The 27,781-nt window shown below is 38.4% G+C and overlaps 1 protein-coding gene and 1 pseudogene across 1 annotated transcript; both read right to left on the bottom strand.

Moving 5' to 3' along the window:
- Positions 1-9,583: 9,583 nt before the first annotated feature.
- On the bottom strand, positions 9,584-10,513 carry LOC149210548 (uncharacterized). The gene has a single exon (XM_089398994.1). The coding sequence runs from the start codon at positions 10,511-10,513 to the stop codon at positions 9,584-9,586; it is 930 nt and encodes a 309-aa protein (XP_089255120.1).
- Positions 10,514-19,153: 8,640 nt separating this feature from the next.
- On the bottom strand, positions 19,154-21,033 carry LOC149210547 (protein RTF1 homolog pseudogene; annotated as a pseudogene).
- Between the last annotated feature and the right edge of the window lie 6,748 nt (positions 21,034-27,781).

Below are 27,781 nucleotides of genomic sequence, written 5' to 3'. Positions count from 1 at the left end.
CCAAGGTGGTGACACCTGTGTCTACAGGAAAGCAGAAACAGGCTTCTACAGGAAGCCCGAAGATTATTGAAAAAGGGTCTTCTACAGGAAGCCCGAAAATTACTAAAACAGGGTCTTCTACAGGAAGCCCGAAATTGACTAAAACAGGGTCTTCTACAGGAAGCCCTGAAAAAGTGAAACCCAAGGAGAAGAAAGCTGATATTCGTGAAAGGGAGGCAGCAGCTGTGCTGGCCGCCCTCAGCACGCCACCTAAGACAAAAGAGAAGCGAAAGAGGGAGACCCCTCTATACTTTGAAGCTCGAAGAAGTGCGAGAATAAAGATGGGCAAGCCACAACCCCCATCCAACAGCCAAATCACTACAGGGGATGCCCCTACTTCACCCAGTGAGAGGTCCCCCTTGAAGATATCGGTCACCTACAAGAGGGGGAGCCCAAAAACAACTACTTGGAAAGGAAGGGTAGACCAATCGGCTTCAAAAGCCCGGCTCAAGGTCAAGGAAACATAGAAGAGGGAAGGAGCGGCACCCTCATTGCCACCAAGGGCAGAACAGGCAGAGCCACCAAAAGTAGGAAAGAAAGAGCGTATTCCGGAGCCTAGTTCTCGGCCAAGGACAAGGAGTTGGGGCAAAATTGCTCAAGGATGAGCAAATATTTTAGCTGGGGGGTGATGATGAGCCCCAATTTTTGGTAACAATTTGGGCTCATTTGGCCTACTGACCTTGCTCAACCCTTCATCTTTTATCACTTATGCATCATTTCTTAGTATATTCGTGTTATTTGTAGGAAGAAGGGCAGGCATTATTCCTATGTGACTAATACATGATGATTTCAGGTTTTTTTGGCATTAAATGGAGCAAAGACCACGCAAATGGGGACAAGGAGACAGCAAAGGTGGCATTGCGGGTTTATAGGGAGGTTGTCCACAGTCTTGAATGACCTCCCTCGTGATCTCCACCCTAACTCCGAGCTCCAACAGCTATCCCCACCGAGCTAAAAGGCAGCCAACGGATTCTACAGGAACAGCAGTTCACTTTCAGTTGGACAGCCAAGCTCCACTAATTGAGGAAGCCAGCTTGATCCTCATCATGTATAAATATTGAGGCCATAGCCTTTGATAGGAGATTTTTGAACTTTTGAACTACTGTTGCAATTTCTAAGCACGAGCTACAGCTCGGTTTTTGCTTTTTGTAAGCCAGTTTTGGCATGTTGTTAGACTCATGATTATTTAATAAAGGCAGGCAGCTTTGGATTCAATTCTGAGTTCTTAAGGGAGCTATAGCTCTCAGGTTAGGGCCCAACCTGAGAGCAATAAACCTCCTTTTCCTTGTATTGTTACTTGTCTTTCCTTTCAACACTTCATTTCTTTGTTTTGACATGCATTTGGAAAACACAGTCTGCTGATTTAATTTCTTTAATGTGATTGAGTAGGATTAGTTTATGGTTAAAGTGCTTTCAGTAGCTTAGATTAGAGTAGGAGGATTAGAATTCATTAGAGCTCCAAGAAAAGGTTGACAGTGCACTCACTGCCATCTCTGTTTAGAGATTGGGGGTGTAGACCGTACCAACCACCAAAAAACGCAGTCTTATACGTTCATGCAAACTACAACACAATCATTTCAGTCATAGAACCATCCATGCATTCTGATATTAAGCAATACTTCTTCGTTCCAACACCATGCACGATTTCTCTCTGAAGTTTACATTGCTGTTCGTTGGTTTAATAACACAATTAAAATAGGTTGATGAATTCTCGGTTTTATGCAAGACATAGAGGATTTGTTTCATTTACACTGCGCAACATTGTTCTATTATCTTCTTCTTCTTCTCAACCGTGCCCAAGTCGCCTACTCATCCTCTGTTCAGCTTGTTTGCCTTCCAACCCTTCTACTGTTCACGTAGCTCCATCTTTTTGACTTTTCATTGCTTCCACCCTTCTATCCACCAACCAACTGCATGCACTCTCTCTCCATCCCATCTCTCTGTCCCTGAGCCATCACAAGCTCCCTTTTCATCCTACCTATTCACCCATACAACCCCTTGACTCCTCCATCACCCAAAACTCCAACTGTAGCACATCCCCTGCAGACTCGGTTGCCAAGCACCTGAACATTGTGGACTCCTGTGGAATGATGTTAGGGATCCCCTGGAACCTCTCCTAGCCCTCCTGACCTTTTCCAAGCCTTCCTTCCCTTTGAACTACCCCTGCACAGTCAAACCCTAATAAGAAACCAAGTCATAATAACTCCAACCACTTAAACAAAAATATAAAAACAATGTTCTTTTCAATGGAAGTAGTTTAAATTCATGCATCTCATATCACTAGAAGTAATGGCATCATTTTTAGGAGTTACGTTCCCATCGTTGCATTGTAAGGATTAAGCTAGTCAGATTAGGGTTTACTAGGGTTTCCATGTTTGGTTGGCTTTCAGTTCATTCTTGCAAAGTAGGTTAATTTCCTTTGAGATAGTCTTCGTTCATCATTTAGAAATCTTCTTATGAGAACGTATAGAAGTTGGCTTGAGCCCTAGTAGACTTGTGCCAGCTGACCAAGTGACAGCTGCGACAAGAGCTAGTACTTGTGCATACTGCATCGTCGCTTCCAAGTTTGTCACGAACCACCGGGTTGATAAAATTAGAGATAGGAAGCTCCAGGAGTTGTAGCATTATTGCTACAATACTGGAGCCCACCATCTTTTTGGCGCCGTTGCCGGGAAAGCGTCAGAGTATTAGTAATTGTTGCTTTTCTTCTATTTTCTTACTCTTGCCTTCTGCCAAGTAGTTTATTTCATTTCCATTCTACAAAAGTAGCATAGACATTTCCTGCTTTCATAGATTAGCATTTCTCGCTTTTATAGATTAGCATTTCTCGCTTTCATAGATTAACATTTCAATTCTGCAATTTCATTTCTGCAATTTCATTTTTGCAAGCGTAGATTAGCCTTTCAATTCTGCAAGCGTAGACTAGCATTTCCATTCCTGCAATTTCATTTGAGCAAAGTAGATTAGTTCTTTCCTACTTTCAATTTAATTCTGCATCTTTATTTCAGTAAGATATTTAGTTGTAGATCAATCTGTTTCAGTTTTGCAGGTACCAAAGAAAAACAAAAGCAATCAAAAAAAAAAAAAGTCTTTCCATTTCATTCCTCGTAGGAACCAAGATAAAACAGGCAAATTCCTACCCAACACCCCCACCACATCACTGAGTCACCCTTCTCTCTTCTTCGGTGACAGTGATCCAGAAGAACCTATAGGTGAACCTCCTGAGATATACGAAGATCCTATAGCAGAAGAAGAATTAGAGACCATCCCATCTGAAGCTATGGCTGACAATAGAAGAGAAGATGAGAGAATAGAAGGTGCCTTTCCCATCCGAGAGACCAATGGAGAAATGAAAATGAAAAACATTAGCCCCTCCGCTTTGCCTCACTTCCATGGACTGACTACTGAAGATCCTGATACCTTCCTGTTTGAGTTTGCTGTCCTTTGTAGAACCTATGACTATACTGAAGATGAGCAGAAGCTAAAACTCTTCCCTTCCACTCTTAAGGATGCAGCATTACGCTGGTTCATGGGCTTACCTGGGAATAGTATCACCACTTGGGCTCAGATGCAGCAAGCTATCAATACCAAGTACCAGGACTACTGTAGGTCTAAGGAAACCAAGGGAGAAACCTTTCGGATGACCATGCGAAATGATGAGTCCTTAGAGGATTATGAGGAGAGGTTCCAACTTAGCTATAAGCGGGCTAGGTGCACACTTGACCCCGAATCCGTCAAGTTGGTCCTGCTCCGAGGAGTCCCTGAAGACCGTTTAGATACCCTTCACATGTTAGCTGGGGGAGATATTTACCAACTGCCTTATGAGGACATCAAGAATGTGTTCAGAAACCACTCTAGGGCAGCCCAGAAACGAGGTAGAGGAAACCCTCTCTCAGCTAGTATTCCTTTCTCCAAGCATGAGTTTGCAAATCAATTAGAAGATCTTAAGAGTGAGGTGAGACAGACCATTTCCATGCAACTGGACACATTCAGGATCCAGCAGAAGAAGGAAGAAGCTGAGAGGGCCTTGGCTATCTTCTGCCCGAGATGTACAATGAGACACCCTAAGAACGAATGCCCATTGCATTCGGTTGAAGTGTGCTTCGTTTGTGAGGAGGACCATCCCACAAATCAATGTCCAACCTTACCTGGGTTTAGAGCTATGTACCAAGGGACAGAAGCTCCCACTGAACCTCTCTATTACCTCAACCAAAGGAGGCCACAAGGACCTAGACCTTACCAGCAGGGGATGCAAGGGGCACCCCAAGCTTATAGGAGCAAAGGAGAAATATATATTATTTGTTCCTAATACCAAGATCAGCAAGGAAAATATCAATTTCCATGTTTTTTGAGTAGATTTTGTTTTATAAAAGAGAATAATTATTTTTTTCGTTTCTTGATTATCATTGTCATTATTATGTAAAGGTTTCAAGACACAAGTTTCATGTATTGGTAGAAAAGGAAAACCAAATCTACAACCATAATGTCTGTGTTTTCTGCAATGTTTTGAGTGATGATGAGTATGAATTTGAACCATTTGATTTAGTAACATTGTTGAATCACAAGTAAAATAGAAATAAATGAAATAAATAACATAAGTTTTAGGAGAACATTGATATATTGGTGCATCTTTAATCCAAAGTAATCCATCGTCATTTTCTATTCCTTTGCTTTGGAACTCTGTGATAAGAAAATAATATTGCACTTCTCCAAATAGGTCATTGTTTTCTTGTGATCAACATACATAGGGATGAGATTCTGGGTGAAACCATGGAGTTGGGTTACACATTTTGGAAAAGCGAGGGTGTATTTTGGTGAAACAAAATGCTCAATCGAGCAATTTTAAGCGTTGAATCGATCTGTTGATGTGCTTAAAAATAGCTTGATCGAGCATTTAAAAAACCATTGATTGAGCTCCGACATAATCCGAGGTTAGGAGCTCGATTTCTATAAGGTTCAATCTAGATTTATGTCTCGATCGAGCGCTAAATCTCAATCGAGCCTTAAAGCTGGAAATTTTAAAATTTATGTAAATATCAATAATGATATGCAAACTTTAAAATTGTAAGGATTTGATAGTTAAAAAAAAAAACCAAATTTAATGACTAATTACATTTGAATAGGTAATTAACAATGGTGTGGATTAATTTCTCATTACATTTCTAGTGTTTTGGTGTATAGATTTGAAAAAGTATTCTATCCCACTTACAATTGAAATTGTAATATTCTTATATTTATAATTTAGTAACTTAAAAATTAGCTTTTACTCTGATTTAAATTTTCAATATGATAATTTAAATAATAATATAAAAACGAAATTATCAATTTGATTTTAATAAATATTATTATTTTAATATGAATAAATGTAACTCAAAATTGTGAATTTGACACCGCTGGAAATGTATATTTTATAAAATAATCAAAGAGTTAATAAACATGATTCTCTCATTAAAATCAAACTTGTGTGTGTGTGTGCGCGCCTAGTAATATCCACTTTTTCAGGAAAAAAAATGAGTGTAGTAATAATTAACATAGTTGTAATAGATGTGAGTTATAATTGAATATAGTTGTAATGATTGAAATGGTATCTACAGTTATAAATCTCTCTTAATGTGTAAAATATGATTGCACTCAATTTTGTCCTTAGTTTGCACAAGTGCAAATTATATATATATATATATATATATATATATATATATATATATATATATATATATATATATATATATATATATATATATATATATATATATATATATATATATATATATATATATATATCTATATCTATATCTATATCTATATCTATATCTATATCTATATCTATATCTATATCTATATCTATATCTATATATATATATATATATATATTACTTCTGACTTAGGCTTGCAATATATATTTTTAAAATAATAAAAACATAAGGAAATCATAAATTTTAAACATTATTTGACTAATTTGAATTTGAGTAATATACATTTAAGTGTTCCTATGAATTTTTTTTTTCCGGGGAAAATAGAGTTCGTAATTTCTATTAAGGAGTAAATAATAGAGATTACATGTTGTTGATGCCAAGGCATATGCGTAAGTGTGGTATTGACCACAGTTCTGAGATGTTACAAAAAACTAACCAGTAGGTGTCTCTTGGATATGAAGGGGCTGTATCCATACAGTATAAACAGAAAAATAACTTAGAGTTCAGTAGAGAAGTAAAGAGTGAGGTATAACCTCCGGTCATGTACTAAAACAAAAATAACAGTAACAGTCAAGCAAAGCCGATTATGTACAAAACATTTCTGTATATCCAAAATCTTCAGTTGGGGAGGCCGCCCCCTTGTTGGAGACCATCAATGTATGGTTGATGATAAAACCTGTGCATCCCAACTGGACTGTATTCTTCGATCATCCAATCACCTAAAGGCCGATCCGCCGCTTCTTTCGAGAGCCAGTCAGCAGTTGAATTTCTTTCCCTGTAGATATGAGAAACAGTGATCTGGTCAAAAAATGTTTTGAGAAAAACAATTTCTTCCAAGATATGTTTCAAAGAATAAGTATGATAGACGGATTTATTATTTGCCCAGTCAATCACTATCTTTGAGTCTCCAAATATTTGTATTTGTCGATAATTGTTAGATAGTGCAAAGAATAGAAGATGTCTCAGTGTAATAAGCTCAGCATGATTATTGGTACCCCGCCCGAGTCCCAATCTCAGGTGGAAATAATGTGAATCAGTGACATGAAAAAGAATACCCCCGCCACATCCAAGATCCGATGCGGCCCCATCAAAATAGGCCCAAGGCATGTCCCTGTTGATGATTTCGGGCACGATATGTCTGGGTGGATTTGGTTTCGACTCAAAAGGGATTTCTGAGTAGGCTGCGCAAATGGAGGGCGGAAGGAGCTGCCAGTTGACCCTGCCCTGCTCGAAAATGATATTGTTGCGATTGATCCAAATATACCAGGACACAACTAAAGGTAGATTTCTAGCCTTTTTCGAGGACACGGCATTCCACCAGTGCGTCCAGGCAGCTTGTATGTCATTAGCATGCCAGACAGTGGGGATATTGAGGGACTGGGTAACCTGCTGCCAGATCGTAATAGTGGTCTCGCAAGTTAGAAAGAGATGTGTTGTAGATTCCTCCGCCTTTCTGCAAAGAACACACCAGTTCGGACCCGCAAAAGCTCTTTTTTTAAGGTTGTCCCCAGTAGGTATTTTATTTGCCAAAATATTCCACATTAAGAGTTTGGTCCTAGGCTGAGCATGTAGCTGCCAGATATCCGACCACTAGCTATTGAGAGTTTCCAGCTCTCTGTCTTCAATGAGCTTTATGTATCCCAACTTAGGTGCATAAGAACCAGATTTGGCCAGTGCCCATATAAGTTCGTCATCCAGCTCATGTAACTTGATATGAGATTCTGTGAGAGCCTGTGTGTATCTTTGCCAAATATCAGACCATTCGTCAGTCAGATGCCACTGTGGATCCGTGACCCATGCCTGAGTGAAAATGGTGGATCTGTGTGGATCACCAACCTGTGCCAGATATTTGATGCCCCTATTGTTGAGGTGACGGATAAGGTCGTCCGACAAGAGATGAGCGTTCCCAGACCCAGTCCATGGGTCAAGCCCAATTCGAACTTGAGTACCATTACCTATTTTCCATAACAGATTATCCTTGATGAGAGGCAATGCTTTTAGGGTAGCTCTCCATATAGCAGAAACACTCTGTTGGTTCCATGAAGGTTTGCGGAGCCAATCAATGATGTTGGATGGCCAGATGTATTTATAATGAATGACTTCAGCCCATAAACTATCCATCTTAAGTAGAGACCAGCCCTGTTTTTCTGTTAAGGCTTGAGCAAATTCAGAGAGGGATTTAAGTCCCCATCCACCCCATTTCTTAGGCATGGATACAAGATACCATCTTGTCCAAGCAAATACCTTACCCTTTTTATTTCCATTCCACAGGAATCTGTAGGAGAGTTGTTGTATTTTTTGTAAGATGCCCTTTGGAATCCATGTGAGGGACATCCAATAAACAGGTGTGGCCTCCAGTACAGATTTGATCAACTGTAATCTGCCTGCTTTTGACAGAAAACGATGGTGCCAGCCTGTGATCCTTTTTTCAATTTTGTTGACCAGCCAAGCCCAATGTTCCGATTTATATCCATCCGGCCTTAATCTGAAACCAAGATATTTGATGCCGTCTAACAGGTTGTTTTCCAGATATGGGAAAAATTGTTCAGCCAATTGAGTTTCCTGTTGTGTACATCTCGTCAAAGATCTGGTGGACTTGTCCCTGTTAATCTCCATGCCCGTGGCTTTACAGAAGAGAAGGAGAATGTGATATAGAACAGTGCTATCTCTGATGCTGCCATTGAGGAAGATAAGAATGTCGTCTACAAATAATAAGTGTGTTATGGAGAATTGATCTGTAATCTTGAGGCCGCACAGCTCCCCATTCTGTTTTGCATCCGCAATAAGCCTACTCAGGGCCTCCATAACTATAAGAAAGAGTAGTGGAGAGAGTGGGCAGCCTTGCCGGATACCTCTGTTGATGTAGAAGCGATCAGAGGCTGCGCCATTTATGAGAATGGCAAACGAGACAGAGGATACACATCCCATGATCCAATTAATAAACATATGAGGAAAGCCCAGATGGGTAAGTATCATTTTCAGATATAGCCAGTTAACCTTATCAAAAGCCTTTGAGAGGTCAATTTTTAAGGAGACACCTTTTAGGTTCTTCAACTTAATGGAATGTAATGTTTCCTGGGCAGCACCAATAGCTTCTTGAATATGGCAATTTTGTAGAAAAGCAAATTGTTCAGCAGATATATGGGAGGAGAGAATCGGCTTGATGCAATTTGCAATAATCTTGGCAATAATTTTGTAGAGGCAGTTACAGAGGGATATAGGCCGAAAATCATTGAAGGATGTGGGATCATCGGATTTGGGAATCAAGGCAATGAAGGTCTGGTTCATAGGAGGGTGGATGTGCCCCGAGATCCGGCTTTCCTCAACAACTGCTAAAAGATCCTCTCCCAGAAGATCATAGAAGGCCAGGTAGAATTCGACAGGCCAACCATCCGGTTCCGGGCTCTTGTCTCTCTTGAACCATTTTAGTGTACTTTCAAGTTCCTGTGCAGAGACAGGATTTGTAAGGTCTCCAATATCATCCTGACCAACGAACCGAGGGAATTTTTTTGCAACTCTAATGATATCTGGAAGGTTAATATCATTCGGAGCCGTAAAGAGCCTCTTGAAATGTGAAACCCCTAAGCCTGCCAGTTGCGGGTGTGTGGTAGCCCAACCGCCTGATTCCTTTGGAAGCCTCCAAATGGTATTTGAAGCCTTTCTGCCATTAGCCATGTTATGAAAGAATTTAGTGTTACAGTCCCCTTCTTTGAGCCCAATGGCTCTGCTTTTAAGTCTCCACTGCTCCTCCTTTTCTTGTAGTATTTTTGCTTTTTTCTCAAGCAATTGTTGTAGAGAAGTTTTGGAGGCTTCCAAGAGATATCCCGTCCCCTTCTCATCAGTCAATAAGGCTATCTGTGCTTCGGTATCTTGCAGAGTCTGTTCATCCCTGTGCCTCTTTGTTTTCGCCCAGTGCTCGTTAAGCCTGTGAGTTTTCTGAGTCTCTCACAAAAATCAGAAGCTTTTCTGTGTTCCCGTAGAGGGGGCTGAGTTGCCCAGAAGTCCGAGACCATCTTGATATAATCCGGTTCTTTTAGATACCCAGCAAAGAATTTAAAGGGGGACCGTGGCTTCGAGTTATGCTGACTGATCTGTAGAAATATCGGATGGTGGTCAGATAGCCCCCCTGAGCCCACCCATTGTCTGTAAAGGGGGCAAATCTGAATGAGTTCCTGAAGCATCATAAACCTGTCCAGACGCCGCCCCAGAGCAGCCTCACCAGTGCGCTGATTGTGCCAGGTAGGTAGCTTCTTGTTCATGGGGATGTCCACAATATGGTTTGAGTCGAGGAGCAATTGCATCTGATCCGCAATGGGATCACATTGGGCATTATAGCCCCAGGACTCGCCAGCTCCTAAAGAGAAATTGAAATCCCCCCCCAATATAGTATGCTGAGTAATGTGGCCACCATTGAGAAAATCTTGCCAGAAGGGGAGACGATTCTGGTTTGGCCCATAAATATTGATGATTCTGATAGGTAAACCCAGATCACCTAGGATAATGTCCATACCAAGAAAACCTCTGCCCCCCCAGGCCGAGAGGGGCCTACAATTCCGAGGGTTGATACCAATGAGAAGTCCACCAGGTCTCCCACACGCATCTAGACCGTGCAGAGTCCATCCAGGGAGCAGGGATTGCAAACAACGCACCGCCGCCTCAGCCGAGCAAAGAGTTTCTTGGAGGAAAATGATATCACATCTAGAAACCAGAAGAAGTCTCTTCAGAGCCACACGCTTTTTGGGGTTGGCTAATCCCCTGCAGTTGAAAGAGAGCCAGATCATGGATCACCACAGGTCATGGGCTCGATAGCTCTAAGTGCCCGTTCAATAGTAACCTGTCGCCCCATGGCGACATCAGCAACGACATTTAGCTTTGCCGAAGATAATTGAGAGGGTCTACTACGCTTTTGCTTAAGATGGCGACCAGGGGATGATCCCAGACCCAAGGTGCGGGGGCGAGCTCGTGGTCTAAGATGGTAGTGGTGTGAGCCGGATGCACCCGGAGAGGATGGGGTGTCCGAGCCACCCATGATCAGATTGTGCGAGGGAGGGGTGGTAGAGAAGGTGGGTGGAGGGGGGGCAATAGTAGAGAGAATGGAGGGGAGAGACACATTAGCAGATTGTGGATCTTGAACAGATGAATGAACGAATGAATGCATGTTCATAGAAAAAGACTGAGAGAAAGTGGGAATGGAATCATTACCCGGACGAGAGAGAGCAGTCGCCGCAGGTTGAGAAGCATTTACAGCAGTCTTTGAGCGTGTCCTCGGCGGTCCAGATGCAGCCAAGTCCTTCCTGCGTGCAGCTTTTGAAACGCTGTCCCCTTTCTTCGTGGAAGGGGTCTCCTGTAGGTTCTGTGCCTGCTCCATAGGGATGTTATCTCCATCATGATGAATTTCAGTGGCCGGTTGACGAGGTCCCTTGGCTTCCTCAGTATTCACCTTCAAGATCAAAGGGCAATCCTTGTAGAGGTGGCCAACTTTGTGGCACCTGCGACAACGGTATGGAACTCCTTCGTAATCTAGAGGCTACTTGCGTGAAACGTGATTGTGATGCAGAGTAATTTTTTCCACCAATCCGGGCCTGATATCCATATGGACTAGGATTCGAGCCATAGTCCTATTTCCAGTCTGCTCATATGACCTGTCGTGTTCCAGATAGGTACCAAGTGTGTCCCCAATTAATTTGAAGGTGTACAGGTTCCAGAATTGCCATGGTAGCCCAGGAAGGCGCACCCAAATGGGTCCTTCCCCCAATTTTTCACGTTCAGGATCAAAGAGGGGATCCCATCGCTTGAGTAAGACCGGGGCGAGCTCAATGTGCCAAAATTGGGAAAGAACCCACTGTGTGTATGCCGGCTTCTGAAAATGGAGAGCGAACCAGCCTCTAGTGAGCACCATTACCTCTGGAAGTTCTTTGAAGTAGGGTCCCCAAATCTCTTCCACCCAAAGTTTGAGTCGCGCCGCAGAGTAAGTTCGGCCCCGAACTCTGCCAACCAGAACCTTGTTGGCGGCTTCCATAACGTCCAGAAGAGGAGCTTCCGGCCCGATGTTGATGATATAGTCCGGGTGTATAGAGCGGTGGCAGCGGCCATGCGTTACCTTTTCAAAGCGTCTGCCGAAAGGAAAACCCCTCAGAGAATTGCGGCACGGGTCTGAGGTGCTGTGCTGGGCGGATGCAGCGGAGCGCACCGGCAGAGACGGAGTGTTGAAAGCCCCGGAGAGAATCGGAGTGCGGGGTGAAGTGTAACTGGTTCCAGGAATGAGCGATGCGGAGGGATGGATGGAGTGATGTTGCGCCAGCGGCATAAATGATACGGATGGAGAGTGAGAGCTCGATGGAGGTGGGGGCGGAGGGAGCGAAAGCGGAGGGGGCGGTGTTGAAGCAGGTCGAGCGTGATACTGCAGAGGGGCGTCAGGGAGAGGGGAGCTGAGAAAGCAGGTGCCCAAGAGATGAACCGTCGCGGGGGAGAGGGGTGGGCAGTCGAGGGGCGAGGAATCCACGGGAGGTAGAGCCGGAGATTTGTTTTTCTCGGAAGCGGACAAGTGTGGCAGATGAGATGGAGCACCCATCGATAATCCAAGTGCAACGCTCCGCGGCAGCATTTGCGGCGTCCTTGTATGTGCCCAGATGGCTTGATGCGACATGGGGTCCACTTCGTAATCGACAAGCTCCTCATCCCCCATCCTATGCTGTCGGTAGCGAGGCAGAGACGGGGTTCGATTTGGGGTCCGTTCGCGGGAAGGGAGGGGAGGTCAGAGCGACAGAGAACGCACAGGGGGGACCGCAGGTAGAAACAAAGACCCGAGAAACCCGAGAGAGATGTCGCGGCTATGCCGACCATTTACACAAAAAACCGGAATCCATACCTACTAACCGCCATGGCCCGAAGATCTGCAGAAAACCCTAGCTAGGGTTCCACCATGTTCGCCCGTCTCCTTCTCCTCTCTTAACTCTCAAAAAAACTCTGTTTGGCCGCACCCCGTTCCTATGAAATTATTTTTAAAATAATAATAATATAAAATTTAGTTTAGTTTAGTTTGTTGTTTTTATTTATTTATTTATGATATTTTTATTTATTTTTATTTAAAATTTCTACATAACTTTTTTTTTATAAAATGATTAAGTATAAAAAACATGTTATATTTAAAATCAAAACTTTGCTTAAAGACAAGTATTGATAGGCTTTGTTTTTTTATAGATAATTATGATAGCTTAATCAAGCCTCTATTTAACCACGTTAAGGGCTCGATCGATGGTTTCTTAAAGACTTGATCGATGGTTTATTAAAGACTTGATCAATTTGTTGAGGGCCTAAAAAGAGGTGTTTTTTCTCCTCTTCTGCATATTTCTCTGGAAACACATTTTTTACCCTAGTGGAATCAAAGAAATTTTTTTCCTTAAGTGGCGGAGTTGCGAATGTTGGATTCGGGATGGAACCTCTACCCAATGGCATATGAGTTTGATATTTTCAAATTTATATGACATTTTTTATCTAATTTCTTTTAAACATAATGCTTGAAACGTTTTTGAATAATTTCAAAGGGGCTCAATAAAAAATAAATAACATAAAATACACAAAACTAAAATTTCAAAAAAATACCACTATCTTCATTTATGAGTCCTCTTCAAAAAGGTACTCTTGGTTTTTCAATTTATTTAAAGAGGTGAAAAAACACTTACGTGAGCACGTGTCTCGAAAACACAATTGAAATATTCCTTTGCCAACTTCAAAAAATAATAAAATATATAAATTTGCATAAAAAATAAATTTTTAATATGAAAAACTTAGTTCTCTCTATGTAGATCATGCTCATATATATATAGATATTAAAATTACACATTTTAGACTAAGTTATGCTACATGAACACAAGCATACCTCTTACATTTTGTGAAAAATTGTAGGACATATGTTGTATTTAATGGAAAATTGAGAGATTATATGACGCTAATTTGTTTTGCAAAAAATATCATTAGGTCAACAACACAATTATTCACATATTGTTTTTTTACTCTAAATGAAAATTCACAATTCTTATATGAATTTTGAGGGCTACAATTCGGTAAAAACGGAAAAAATTGAAATTTCATCACCACATTTGGCCCAAAAGTGTAACCCATCTTCATGCTTTCACCCTTCCATGTCTATAATATTGACTACATATGACTGGGAGACTTCTAATAAATGTGTCAATGTATTCATTGGAAGAATCGTTAAATTGGTTTGATAACTAAGTATAACTTTGTTTCTTCAATGCATTTATCAATGGACCCCAGAGATTCTCAACACTAAGTGAATGTGAAAAAGAAAGTTTGTGGACCAAGTTTTCATATCATTTCAAATATTTATTTTCATATGATTTTGAACTAATCAGGAGATGTGTCAATACTTTTAAGACATTGATATCGATTCCAGAATTTTTTGAAGATTGTTTTGACATATGACATATTTGGCAATTAGTTTTTTTCATTTTAATCCTCCTTTACGAATGGAAATCCAGGCTAAGCTAGAAATATGGTTTATCAATATACGAATTTATTTTAAAAATATATTGGTAGCCTATGTTGAGAAGTCTTCAGACATGTGAAATAGTTCCCATTGTGAAATATGTTGATATGAGATAGATTCATGACATCAACAAGTCGACTAGAGCCATAAAATAATGTTGGGGAGTTAAGTTCTTCAAATAACTTGTCCTGGAAGATATCAAATGGATATAATCCTTAAGAAGGTGCAATTTATATTATCTTTGTATCAAGATCATGGATTTTATGGGCTTCTGAGTAGCCATGTACAAGAATTTATGATTCTGGCTCTAGATCATTATCAAGATAAGGTGAATCTAGTTTGTTAATTTTTGGAATATTGTTCTCATGATGTTGTCTACATTGATCAAAATTATTTTCCATTCCTTTTTTATTATTATTTGTTCATTTTTGCAGAGACTTGTATTGCACAGTTCATGCAAAGCATCCATCACTTCTTTTTGTCAAATGTTTCCATAATAATAACAATTTTTCTATTATATTTTCTTTTTAGCATTATTGTAATTGTCATGCAATCATCAATATTTCTATGCAGGATTGTTTGAACTTTGTTGAAATTGGCAAGAACATTTATGATTGTTCCTGTCAATCCTATTTGAAATTTTTTGTATCCAAGTTGTCTTATTTGTGCAAAGGTCATTCTTGGTGCCACCAATCTCTCTTCTAAATATTTTAATTATGCAACAAAGAACAATTTTTGGTTTCATCGAATATGTAAAGGTGATGGAAAGCTAGGCAATTTTCTATTGACTATTGCAGTATTGCAAGATTTTCAAAAAATTTCATTGATTTTCACTATTTTGGCTTCAGTTGTAGTTGTGAGCCTATGAAAAGTTGGCAATGTGTTATTGTTGACGAGCTACATATCTTTTTCAAAAAATAATTTATCACAAATGAAATGTGCATGTGTGGGTGTGTTTTGTATTGATTGCAAATATTTGACAATTTCTTTAATTGATTGTAAATTCCTTTTTTGTTCTTGGACTAACAATGCACCATATGCAGGCATTGAACGTTTCAATTGATTCAATCAAGTAGAATGGTTATTGGATGTAATGGAAAAAGGAACAACCACTTGCTTTCTATGTCGATCACCTGATGATGAAGAAAGAGAGTCTTGTTTTGATAGTGTGCAATGTTTAGGAAGTTTAATAAATTTTCTTTTCATTGACATTTTATTGTCAGTTAACCAATTGTCTACTTAGAAATAAGATGTAGTAACATTGGGTTGCTTGTGTACAAGATGCTTGAATAGAATGCTTGAAATTACATTGAGATTTGGTGTTTTCAATATTGGCACAGGAGATGTCTTTGCATTGGTAGCATCATTGGCACTATAAACATCATTAATCTGCAAAAGTGCATGAAAGTGTGCATGTGATGTTTACATTGGCACATGCATAAGATAGAGGATTTTGGATGAAATCTTTTATGAGTAGAATAAAAAGTAAAAAACTTTAATATTTGAACCCCAAATGTAGATGTTAACATTTAATATTCACACATCCATTGGATTGAGAAATGTTTTCCCTCTATATGTCCATTTGCATATGGCATTGATAAGTTAATAATATAACCTTTCCAATTGTTGATACATTGTTCTTGCTCAACTATTTTGGCATTAAGGTGTTTTTCCAAATATATTGTAGCTCCAATATCATCATGAGTGTAGAAATTGCAAAAAGTTGGGCAATTGTTTTTCTGGTGGCAAACATGTCAAACCATGGTGCAATTGTATGAATAGAACTGAACAATGAGTCATGAAAGTCATTGAAAATGTGATAATGAACCAAGAATCCTTTTTGTAAGAGGATTTTCTTAATGGAAACCATGCCAAATTGTATAGGAGAGGACTAGTATGAACCAATGCATGGAGCAATTGATCTAGAATTTGGAGATAGAATGTTCATTATGTGATATAGAAGGGGTGGTTCAAAGTGGCCACATATAGTATTTTGGTTTTGTAACAAAATATTAACATGATAGCCATGGATATCTTGATTGAAGCAGAGATATGGTTGTCCATTTATAAATAGCCAAACATTGACTACAATTGATAACCAATTAGAAAACCATTTGATGTTAAAAGAATCTCCCCACAAGCTAATTGTTGAAGCATCAGAAGTAGAAGTAGAGGTGTAGACAATCCTTGCAAGTATGTGTCAACATTAGTAACTTTGTGAATATCTTTAAGGTATTCAAACATTAGTTCAGTATGTAATGATTGCATAGAAACATCATTTTCGTGATGTAAGAAATTCCTTCACGTATTTCAAATAATGTATAGTATAAGTGAAGGGTAACAACAAATCATTCAAAAAGACAATCTCCTAGGTAGTAAGAGATATGTCACAATCTATACAAATGGAATCTGGACAATCCGCAATCAATTTCCTCGAAACATGATTCATGCAACACAAAATCTTTTTTCATTGCCATAAATGACAATGAGTGAATATGGAAAGTTGGGACTAATGCAATTCATTTCTAGAATGCAAAAAGCACAGAATACTCCGAGTATCCAATCAACAATTATTGTTGAAGAAAAATGAAATTGGTTACACATAATGTACTATGCCCTTTTTTTTCCTTTTTCTACAATAGGACAATTATGAGTAGTTTGCTCTACCACAAAGAATATGAAGAAGACGCTATAAGTAAACTAGCATTTGCACCTTATGTTGCAAAGGAAACGTCGTAAGGCATAGAGTGGGGAAGAATAACGACATGTGAATGGGCATTGTTGAAAGCAAGGGTGGACGATAATGTGTATTCTGAAAATGGATATTTTGTTATGGTCAACCTCATGCATTCATTAATTAGATGACAATGAAAAAGTTTTGGGCCAGGTTGAACCAACACAAATCTTTTCTACAAGAATGAAATTGCCTAAATGATTCCTCAATCAATGGAAATAACCGTTTCCCTCCTCTGATACCTAAAATACATTGTAGGAGACCGATTTTTCAAGTAACTTAATATAACTAGCAATTGCCCCAAAAAGTGCAAAGAGAGGCTGATTACAGACAAGTTTTTTTATGTATAAAGTGTTGAGAATGGAGGATCTCGGATTAGACTTTAGTTGGACTCCGTTGGTTTGGGAGATGTATCATGTGTTACCATTTGTGCATATTATGGGCATAAAGTTTGTTATGATGATGGAGATTATTTTCAACCAGTTGTGGGTTGGCAACAACTTTTTTGAATGCCTTGGGTAAGATTCCATCTTCTGGATAATGGAAATTCCAGTGTCCATTTAGTCTATACTAGAGTACAATGATTGTTGGCAAAGCTAAAGAAATTGTCATCAATGTATAGAGCCAACGTAACTCGTAGTCATCAGTTTTTATCCATACAGGGCTATGATTATAGGTACCAGCCATTTGAGCGGGCAGCCGGTGTATTTGCTAAATAGGGATCATGTTATCCTCGTGGAGTTATTGGTTGTGCTTAGAAAATATAAAGTAGGATTGAGCATCGACTATCTGGCTGGATGGAATTTTTGATAAGTGCTGGCCAATTTTATCTATTGTGTAATCATCCAAAACATAGAGGCTAACCCAAGTGGATGCTTCAGTGGAAATTGTGTGGCCCTTGCATTATCTAGGTCCTATAAAAGCAAATAACAAAATAGCATCAAGTACAATCCATCTCTAAACCGAAAAAACATCAACAAACAGGGTAGTACAATCCATCTCTAAACCGAAAAAACATCAACAAACAGGGTCCAGATGACCGTTAGCATCAAAAAAAAAATCATGTTACAACAAATACCTACATATAATCAAAATCATTGTCTATATTAGGATCTCCATCATCAATATCACCCTCTAAGCATTAAAATAAGATAGAAAAAAAAGTAGCATCTCAAGTCAAGATTTTGTTTCAGTGATGGGTACATTTTTAGTAGGGTTCTGAGAGAAGAGTTCATCAACCAATGTCACTAACTTTAAGGTACATAGAGAGCTTAGTGTTCTTGATTAATTACTAGTTCATACCCTCATACATAACAAAATCCAACGGAAATGTGGCAATCCCCACAATCTTGAAATCCTGAAAAAGGTTGTCAAGTCTACTAAATTTTGAGTGAGATCTAAAATTTTACTTTCTCCATATGAAATTCAATGAGGTCAGAACTACTCTCAAACATCCAAAGTCATTTCATGGTAATGTTATGAATTTCATAAGCAATACTAAAGCCATAGGCTTGAATATTAGGCTACCCCACTAAAAAATTCTTGTTTTTTTCTAAAAAATAATTACGTTTGGAACATCTTTAATCAAATTGTGCAGAATTGTCTAGTTTGGTACCTAACCAGCCAGTGCAATACCAAACTGGCCATTTCTGGTTTGAGACCTCGAACCAGACCCGTTTGGGTGTCAAAAAGATCGAACCGGCTGATTTCAGGAGTTCCGGTCTGGTTCCAATAACACTAGTTCTATGTTATTCAATATTTTTGAGCAATACCCTGTAGTTATCATGCACGCATATTTATGATAACTACTATACTTTTTCTTACCTTTGTCATTTCCCTGATTTAAAGGCTGCTCTGAGTTACTAATAGAGATAGTTCTAAAAGATAAGGCTTCGAGAATGGTTGAGACAAAAAAACACCCTTGAACTTTAGATGTCAAGAAAATACAACCTATATTTCTAACACATTGTTGATTTCATGCCTGCCAACAATCCATGATGTTGCTACTATTAAAAGGCAATCCTTGGTTGACTAGGTTATTGCAGTTGTGTTTTAAAGTGCCTATAATGGCACACTACATATAGAATTTGAAAGAATTTACAAAAATGTTCACTTTAAGGCTTTTCTGCATATGTTTCTGGAAATCCCAAAAGGAAATTTCCGAATATTTCATATAAAAATTAAATGGGGAAACCAACAAGCAGAGAAAATATCATTATTTATTTTCACAACAGGCCTCTTCTACGCTTGTAATCATTCACAGTTAATGTCAGACTATGCCTCCTTCCATCATTGCTAGGAACTTGCACTCCACAAGTTGACTCAATCTTCTGCTTTCTAGACATAAAAGCTAAAGGGGCCCCTTCAGCACCCCCATACTTCTGCAGTCCAACAAGTGAAATTGGAAGTTCAAAATCATGCAAAGGATACACCTTTGCATCTTCTGATATAGGAGCATCAGTGTCGACAAGCTTTCCATCATCCTCAACAGTTTCTATTGCTATGGCTTCCTCTACTTTGGCTGCATCTGCCTCTTTGTTCGCATCAATGTTTTCTTCAGCAACCTTCGCCTTTGTATCATAATAATGTTGAGATTGAGTCCAACGCCGAGTGAAAGGATCATACCCTGCTTCACCTGCTTTAATATTAAGGTTCAGAGGCTTGATCTTAGAAGCGCTCTTGAAATTTTCAGCCTTGTTTTTCTTATTCATTTCTGCTAGCATCAAGGCTTTTGCATCCTTGCTTTTGCTATGAAGAGAAAGGACTTCTAGTTCCTTCAATCTCACTTTAATTCTCTCAACTTCTGAATAATCATGCCTGCTCTCCACCAGCTCCATCTCTCTTCTAACCCTGTCCTTTTCAGCAGCCACATTCGATGGCCTTTTGGAAGCCAACTTCTTTTCCTGCAACATTTGTTTTACAGTTTCTGCAGAATACACAAATTGATTTATCTTTTTTAGCGCATTTATTTTTTCCTCAACTTCTGCTCGACTAATCATCTGACCACCACTGCATTCTACTTCCCGTTCCCAATCTGAAAACTCTTTCTCAAGTGTAGGTGAATCAGACACCCAGGCCATCTGTCATCTTGTTGCACTGCTCCCGCTACCCCAGAAACAATTCAAATACTTGTATGTGCTGCGGTTCTCAAACATTTATTGTTTATCAGGGTCTGTCGCATTAACATTTTTTACCATGCAATGAAGGTAAGTACTCTGTCCTGACCTAGACATTCCTATCCCAATTCTTACAAAGCAGCCCACAATGATATTCTCAAAGAATGGTTCCATAAACCACTTGGCAAGTTTTGATCTCCTTATTGTTATGCTTCTAATATCTTCAAAGCTGGGAGTGTCAGCAGAGCCGGGACCATCACCATCACTATCTGATTCTTCGCCACTGCTTCCACTTCCTTCTCCTTCACTAGAGGATGACAAACTAAGGCTCAGACTCGCATGAGATTTTCTTCTACTAGGTGATGAATCCCGCCCCTTAGATGAACCAGTATTATCTCTCCGCTTACGCTGAATGTCAGAATCCTGTGCTTTCTGCCACCTTGCTACCAATTCACTCAAAGCATTTTCTTTTACAGACCTTGTCGATTTCACAGAAGAGCACATCCGTGAAGATGGAGGCCCTGTTTCTTTCCATTGTTGATTTCTAATCTCGTTTTGGCAAGCCCTTTTACGCATTAAATAATTATCCCTTGCTTCTGCTCGTTCTGCCAAAATCAACTCCCGGTCCAGTTCAGACATTTTCCCAAGCTGCTCCCTATCTTCATCATCTTTGTATAAATCACTTCCTATGGATAATTCGCTATCGGAATCATCCTCGTCACCAGAATCAAATCTCTTTTTCAAGGGCATTCTTGACCCAGAAGCCTTCCTATTTGTTGTTCCAGCATCATCTGAATCATCGTCATCAATGTTTTTCGAGTCACTGCCATCATCTAAATCAAAATCTTCCAGTCTCCCTTTCGCAGGATTTCGGTTTTGCTTTCCATCATTGGTAGATGTTCGACCAACTTCTTATAGCAAAAAATGCTCCAGTTCAGCCATAACTTTTTTTTCCCCTCTAAACACCCACGCCGATTGAATAGTCCTTCGTTCCCTGGCTAGAGTAGAGACGGCAAATACCAGTCTCAATAGATCTTCAAAACCTAAGACCTACTGTCCATCAAGCAGATTAAAATTGTGAGAGGCAAACCACACCATGGAGCTTAATAAATGTACATCACCGACATTACGTTTTGTAATACATGGTCCTTGATCAGCGCTAGAGTCATACAAAACAAAACTGCTGCAAATAGCTTAAGTCCCAATCCCACGTTTTTCATAGGAAGAGAGACAGGATGAAAAAGAAGGGTTTCCTTAATAAAAACTGGATATTGTGGGCCAAACAAATGTAAGAAAAACAACAGCTACCATAAAAGGACATGAATCTGAAAGAGCTCAATAAACCAAAATCTTCTCCACTCCAGAAACTCGCTTGTTCTTCCGCGGAAACCCTAAAAAATCTCAAATACATAAAACAAACCATAAAAAGCCTTGAAGGAATAGATCTGGAATACCTGTTCTGCCATGGCTACAGGAATTCAAGACTTCTAACTGTTGGGTCGTTAATATGCCATTATTATTATCACTTGTGAACACTTATTCCACCGATTTCTACCATTCTTCATCACGTCATTTGTCAAATTTTATTATATAAATCCATTTTATGATGATTTATGCTCTTATGAACAAATATTATTCATTCTCCTTTATTTCTAATAAATTGATGATTATGCATGATTTTATCAATGATAGTTTTAATAAATTAGTTGTAACATTATTCACCATTTTTAGCCTCCAAGATAATTTCCAGATTGAAGATTTGATCATTAAAAGTGCCAACTCAGAAATTCGCTGGAATAAGAAGTGACGGTTTTGCAGTTGCGATTCTGAGCAAATGAAGCAGAATCTAGAAAATCCGGAACATGGGTTTTGTCCAGAACAGACACAATTAACTTTAACACAAAACGGTTTGCCCAAATGCGGCTTGTACTGAGAGAAATGCAGGGTTCTTTGAGAACTATTTTCTCAGATTTGTTGCTGCGGCCGTCCTCCAAATCTCAGCTACAAAGCCAAATTCGTCTTTCTCTTGTTGAAAGCTGGATGGAAATATATCTTCTTGTTTATCAATTGGTTGGAAACAATCCAATTTTGTAATAGAAATCATGTTGTAGTTATCTCTATTGTAACTGCTCTCTAATCTTTCTCTATTTAAATGAAAACAGAGATCAGAGATAGGAGGGATTCGAATGATGGAATTGAGGATGAATTAGAGATTCAGAATTGAGGATGGCAGAGAGAATGGATAATGGCTGAGAGATTGAGATATTTCTTGTTGTAATCCACTGTAACTCTGCTTTGATATTTTAATATAAATCTAGTTGCCATTCCATCTTTGATCATGAAGTAAACTAGCAGCATCCGCTGGCGGCTAAGGGCCCAACCTCTGGTGGAGTACGTTGCTGCTGTATTATATCTTTATGCTTCATGTGTGGTTTGATCTCTTTCCTTTACTCTATTCAGTAATTTGACGCACTTTATTGTTTTACATATCAGCGCTATTAGATATACTTGATTGGATACTATCGTATCTGCAACAGGAATGCTATGTTATCATTTTAACTTTGTATCACATTGCTGTTCCTGTTGATAATTGATATAACATTGTTGTTCCTTACAGATTGTCATTCGATTACAGATTAACCGCGCTGTATGTTCCTAAACCGGTACAAATGTATAATGTATTCTTAAATTTTGACTGTTGTTTATTCGGGATTGTAGTTCCGTTACACTTGCTGTTACTTTATAGCTGGTATTCATGCATATTGTATCGAAGCTCGGATTACTATCCCTTTTAATGATAAGTGTGTTGCATGCTTGATTTGGATTGTTGTATATTCATATTTAATCTGCTGTTCCATTTCCCGTTATTTGCATTATCTTTGCTTTGGTTTGAAGAACGGTCCGAAACTGTAGTGGGCATTGGCATTTGTTGTCTAGTCCCCAGGCTGATGATCTGTTCCTTGATTACTTTTGGTTACATCAGTTTCCAAAGGGATGAGTTATTGTTACTGGACCCTTGACTGATACATTGCTTATTTTTCCGAATGAATGATTTAGGCTTCAAGGTATTTTGTTGTTGATTTCCATTAATTAGAGTTTGCTGTTCAGATTCCTTTAATTACAGTTTGCTACCCATTTACTTTGTTGTTCATTTCTGTTGATTAATTGCAATAGTTTGCTTTTAAAGAGTTTTCCTAGTTTACTTTCAATGGCAGCTTTAGTTCAATTTCGATTTCCTTTTAATTGCTTTAAAGCAGGACTATCGACTGTAGAGAACATTGGTTATTGCTTCCTCGTTCCCAAATTGATTGTCTTGTTCCGGTTTGATTTCAATTGCATCAATATCCAGAGGAATGAGTTATTGCTACTGTATCCTCGATTGATGGTTGTTTGAGTGAATGATTTAGTTTAGAACATTTCAGTTTCTTGTTGTTCCAATTAGATTTTGTTTCCAGCTTTCATTTACTTTTGCATTTTAAGCACTATACTGCAAAACATTACTCTTGAGTAAATAGCCGCCTCAGACTGAGTACACTCTTGAAATAAAAAGTCATCCCTGGGTTGATAATTAATGTGAAGGTAATTAGGAGTTAAAAAGACACCTTTTTATCGCTCCACATTTTGGCACCGTTGCCGGGGAGAGTGTAGCCATTTCTAAAGAGTAGTGTGAATCTGATGAGTGCCTGCTAGGGAAGAGTTGGATCTTAAAAATGGAAGGTAAGAACTTGCATGCAGAGCATGTAAAAGCCCTGCTCCACTATCCGCTTTCCTAACAGATTTGCTGTTGCTTTGTTGGGTAGAAATAGATGTTTGAATTTTTGTGTGAATGACTAGGGAAAAAATAGTAATTTTGAAAAATAAATCACACGATTTCACTCAAGTGGTGATGTAAGCACCACCCATTTCACTAACTAATTGACAGGAACATCGGAAGAAGGAGCTTCGAAGGAACACATGAAGAACATCTTCTGTTATGGTAACAAACTGCCCAACATATCTACTTTTGAATTTCCTGCTCAACTAATTCCACACCCTCACCACAATAAGCCAGTACAACATGCTTACAGTGTTGGACTGCCAAATTTACCCAACCTTCCCACCCATTCTATCTCACATGTGCCATTAGAGAAAACTTACAATGAGATTCAGAATGTTTCGAATTCAAAAATTGTAGAAGCTATGGAAGAAAATGAGGTTTCTTGTAGGTTGCACCAACAAACCATTTTAAAAGCTCAAGAACTTCATGATATGATGGGAAATAAAGAAAGTAATGGATATATTGAAGATTGGTTTCACTCCATCACGTGTTTGCATCATCACTCCATACTTCAACAATTTTTGATACCATCTTTTCAAGGGAAGTTGGCTTCTCATACCTTAATTTTTATCAACATGCATTTTTCAAATTTGGGTATGTGCATACGTAAAGCCTTAATTCTAAAATGGTTCCACTGGAAATACTCTTATACATAAACATATTCGATTCTCAAAGAAGAGTAGGATAGTGGAGAAAATAAAATAAATAAACAAATAAAACAAACACATCTTTTTTATTTTTATTTTTGTAAAGCTAGTTGTTTTTGTTGCAACATGCTATGGAAATCAACATCAGTGATAATTTTTTTAATTCATTTGTGTATGTAGATGACTTATAATGGAAATAATAGTTCTACAAACACTTATATTCATTTTTATCATCAATATGAAAAAATGGTTGAATATCATTTTTTTTGCTTTCGGGCTTGATGAGATTTCTGGAAAAACAGTCGGGACAGTCATGTTTTGAGGGAATAAAAGTGAATATTTTAAAAATAGGTTTCTACCATAGGTGGCCCTTGATGTATACTTTCTAACTCAATTTGAACCACTCAATTTGGATTTGAAACGAAAAAGTTAGAAACAAAACATTGACAGGGTGTCTAGTGGGCAGCTCAGGAACAGAGTTGGGACAGTCAGTTTTTGGAGGCATAAATGTTTGAATTTTTAAAACCTGTTACTATGGTAGATTCCCCTATGAATCTAGTTTACAATTCAATTGGAATCACTCATTTTTTATATCGTATGGGGAATTTATGATCAAAATACTGACTGTCTATCGTAAATAAGCACCCTTAGAACTATGTCTTTCTGGTTGTTCCTTACAATATTTGACCTATCAATTCTTCTTGTCTCCAAAAACTGTTTCTATTGGAGATAAATAAATGAATCTAATTTCATTTCCAATTTGAATCATTTTAATCCGACAACAAACGAAGAATCTATTCTTGAAATATCAATCGTTGGTCTAGATTGGGTAATCGAAAATGACTCTATTATGCAGGTTGTTCTAAACACATTTGACATATCATAGCATTGAATTTTTAAAACCTGTTGCTACTAGAGATAACCCTTTGAATTAGCTCTCATTTTGCTTTGGAATCACTCAATTTCAACGAAAAACAAAGAAGTTGTGATTAAAACACTGCAGGTTAGCATGATTGGCCACTGCTCTCCCGCAAGCGACAGATAAATTTTACTTTGTTATTTTCTGAATGGATTTGTTATACAGTATAACTAATTGTTGTTTTTTGCATAATTCTTGGATTATGGGAGCCCGATCACCTCTCTTTCTCCATGATTTAATCTTTTATTGCAGGTAGACACTCGTTTTTTGCAGGTCCTGGGAAAATAAAGAAGGTCAATTTATGGACGAGTGATTTTTGAAAGAAATTTTATGAAACAAAGGAATTTCATCCAACTCATTACCCAACGGATTCATAATAGAAGAAATGAAGAATTGTTTTCCATTTGAAGATTCATGTCATGTCTTTGCTGCCAAAACATTTTTCAAAAAGATCATTTTTTTTTTTACATAATATCATAGTTGTTGTAACTTAATTTATTTACATATTGTTTTTAAATAAAACGTTGTTTCTTTTTTTATTTCTCTTCTATTTTGTGTTTCAGGTGTTGCTTCATTCAAAGTGTAACTCATCCTCAACATCAATATAGTGAACAGCTAATTCATTCTTTGCGTGCTTGCATTTCATGCTTGTGCATTTTGCCGTTCCTTTTCTGAAGGGACAACGTTTGTGTGCACTTTTGTCGTTTCTGCTGTTCCTTTTTCAAAGGGATAGCAATTTCATTTTACTGTTCCTTTTCCAAAGGAACAACACCTTTTTGGTCAGAAATTCATTTTGCTGTTCCTTTTTCACGGTTCATTTTGCCGTTCCTTTTCCACGATTCGTTTTGTTGTTCCTTTTTCATGTTTTGCTGTTCCTTTCCAAATGGAACAACACTTTTGCACTTTCACTTTTTGTTGTTCCTTTTCGAATGGAACACCATTTTTTCTCTTTTACTTTTTGTTGTTCCTTTCCAAATGGAACAACATTTTTGCACTTTCCCGATTTATTGTTCCTTTCCGAATGGAACAACACTTCTGCACTTTTCATTTTTGCTGTTCATTTTCCAAAGGAACGACACGTGTGTTTTTGCTGTTCCTTTTCCAACTGAACGACACTTGCGTTTTTGTTGTTCCTTTTCCAAAGGAACGACACTTTTCATTTTTGCTGTTCCTTTTCCAAAGGAACGACACTTGCGTTTTTGCTCTTCCTTTTCCAAAGGAACGACACTTTTAGTTTTTGCTGTTCATTTTTCCAAAGGAACGACATTTGCATTTTCACACTTTTTTTGTGTGTATTTTTGCTTTTTTTTGTGTGCATTTCCTTTGTTGTTCCCTACAAGGAACACCACTTTTTGAGTGTTTTTGTTGTTCATTCAAAAGAGCAACACTTTGGGATTATTTTCGAGAGCAACCCTTCCTTCCTCTTGTGGGATTATTCCTAATTCATCTCAACCACATTTTACTGATTCCATTTTATGGCATGAAGTACACTACTTTTATGAGGACAAGAACTATGGATTCTTCTAAAGCGAGTTAATATCATTCACATTATGATCTTTAACACGACAGCTCCTTGATGATAGATTCTTTTCAAAAGGGACACAATTATTTATATATTACTTTACTGCATTGTTTTCTGCTGTACATGATACTGATTGATCATCTTAGTACCATGCTGGTTCCATCCTCCTTGGTTATAATCTTCTCTGTCTATAATAAATGAGATTATATATATATATATATATATATATTCTATTGGCATGTTCAACTTCTTCCACCATCCCTGCTCTTAAGGAGTACTGAGCCTCCCTCTTTTTATCATAAAAATGTGTAATAACAACAAAAATTTTGTTCACAGATGGAGGATAGGGGCTCTCATTACGAGCCAGCCTACCATGTTCATAAGGTTGTAAGAAAGTGACATTCCCATTATGGCCACCACACCAGGGTTATGATCCATTGGATAGCCAAATTATCCTTGGAACAGGAGGTCTCATCACGAGCCGACCTGATCACTTTTGCTACATCCCAGTGAATGGCATTGTGATTATCTAGTTACCACGCGAGCACACTTATCTCTTCTGTAGAAAAACACTTTAACTCTCCATTTATAAATTGAGGATCCTGGATCATATGGGTTAAAAAGCAACCTTGCCGAGGCTATGGACGCCTGATGGCAACAGCGGCTCTACTTATGGTATTGAAGTTATATCTTATGGTCAATTATTATTATAATACCCTTTTCTTTTTTCTTCTTTTTATCAGAGAAGTTATTTCCTTAACCTTTTCCCTGTTTTGAACCTTTAT

This window comes from Pinus tabuliformis, chromosome 1_2, assembly GCF_031772625.1.
Source record: "Pinus tabuliformis cultivar Carrire ecotype Pingquan chromosome 1_2, CPIR1, whole genome shotgun sequence".
Classification (NCBI taxonomy): Eukaryota; Viridiplantae; Streptophyta; class Pinopsida; order Pinales; family Pinaceae; genus Pinus; species Pinus tabuliformis.
The sequence above is the reverse complement of the archived record's forward strand: the minus strand, read 5'-3'. Positions and strand labels throughout refer to the sequence as shown.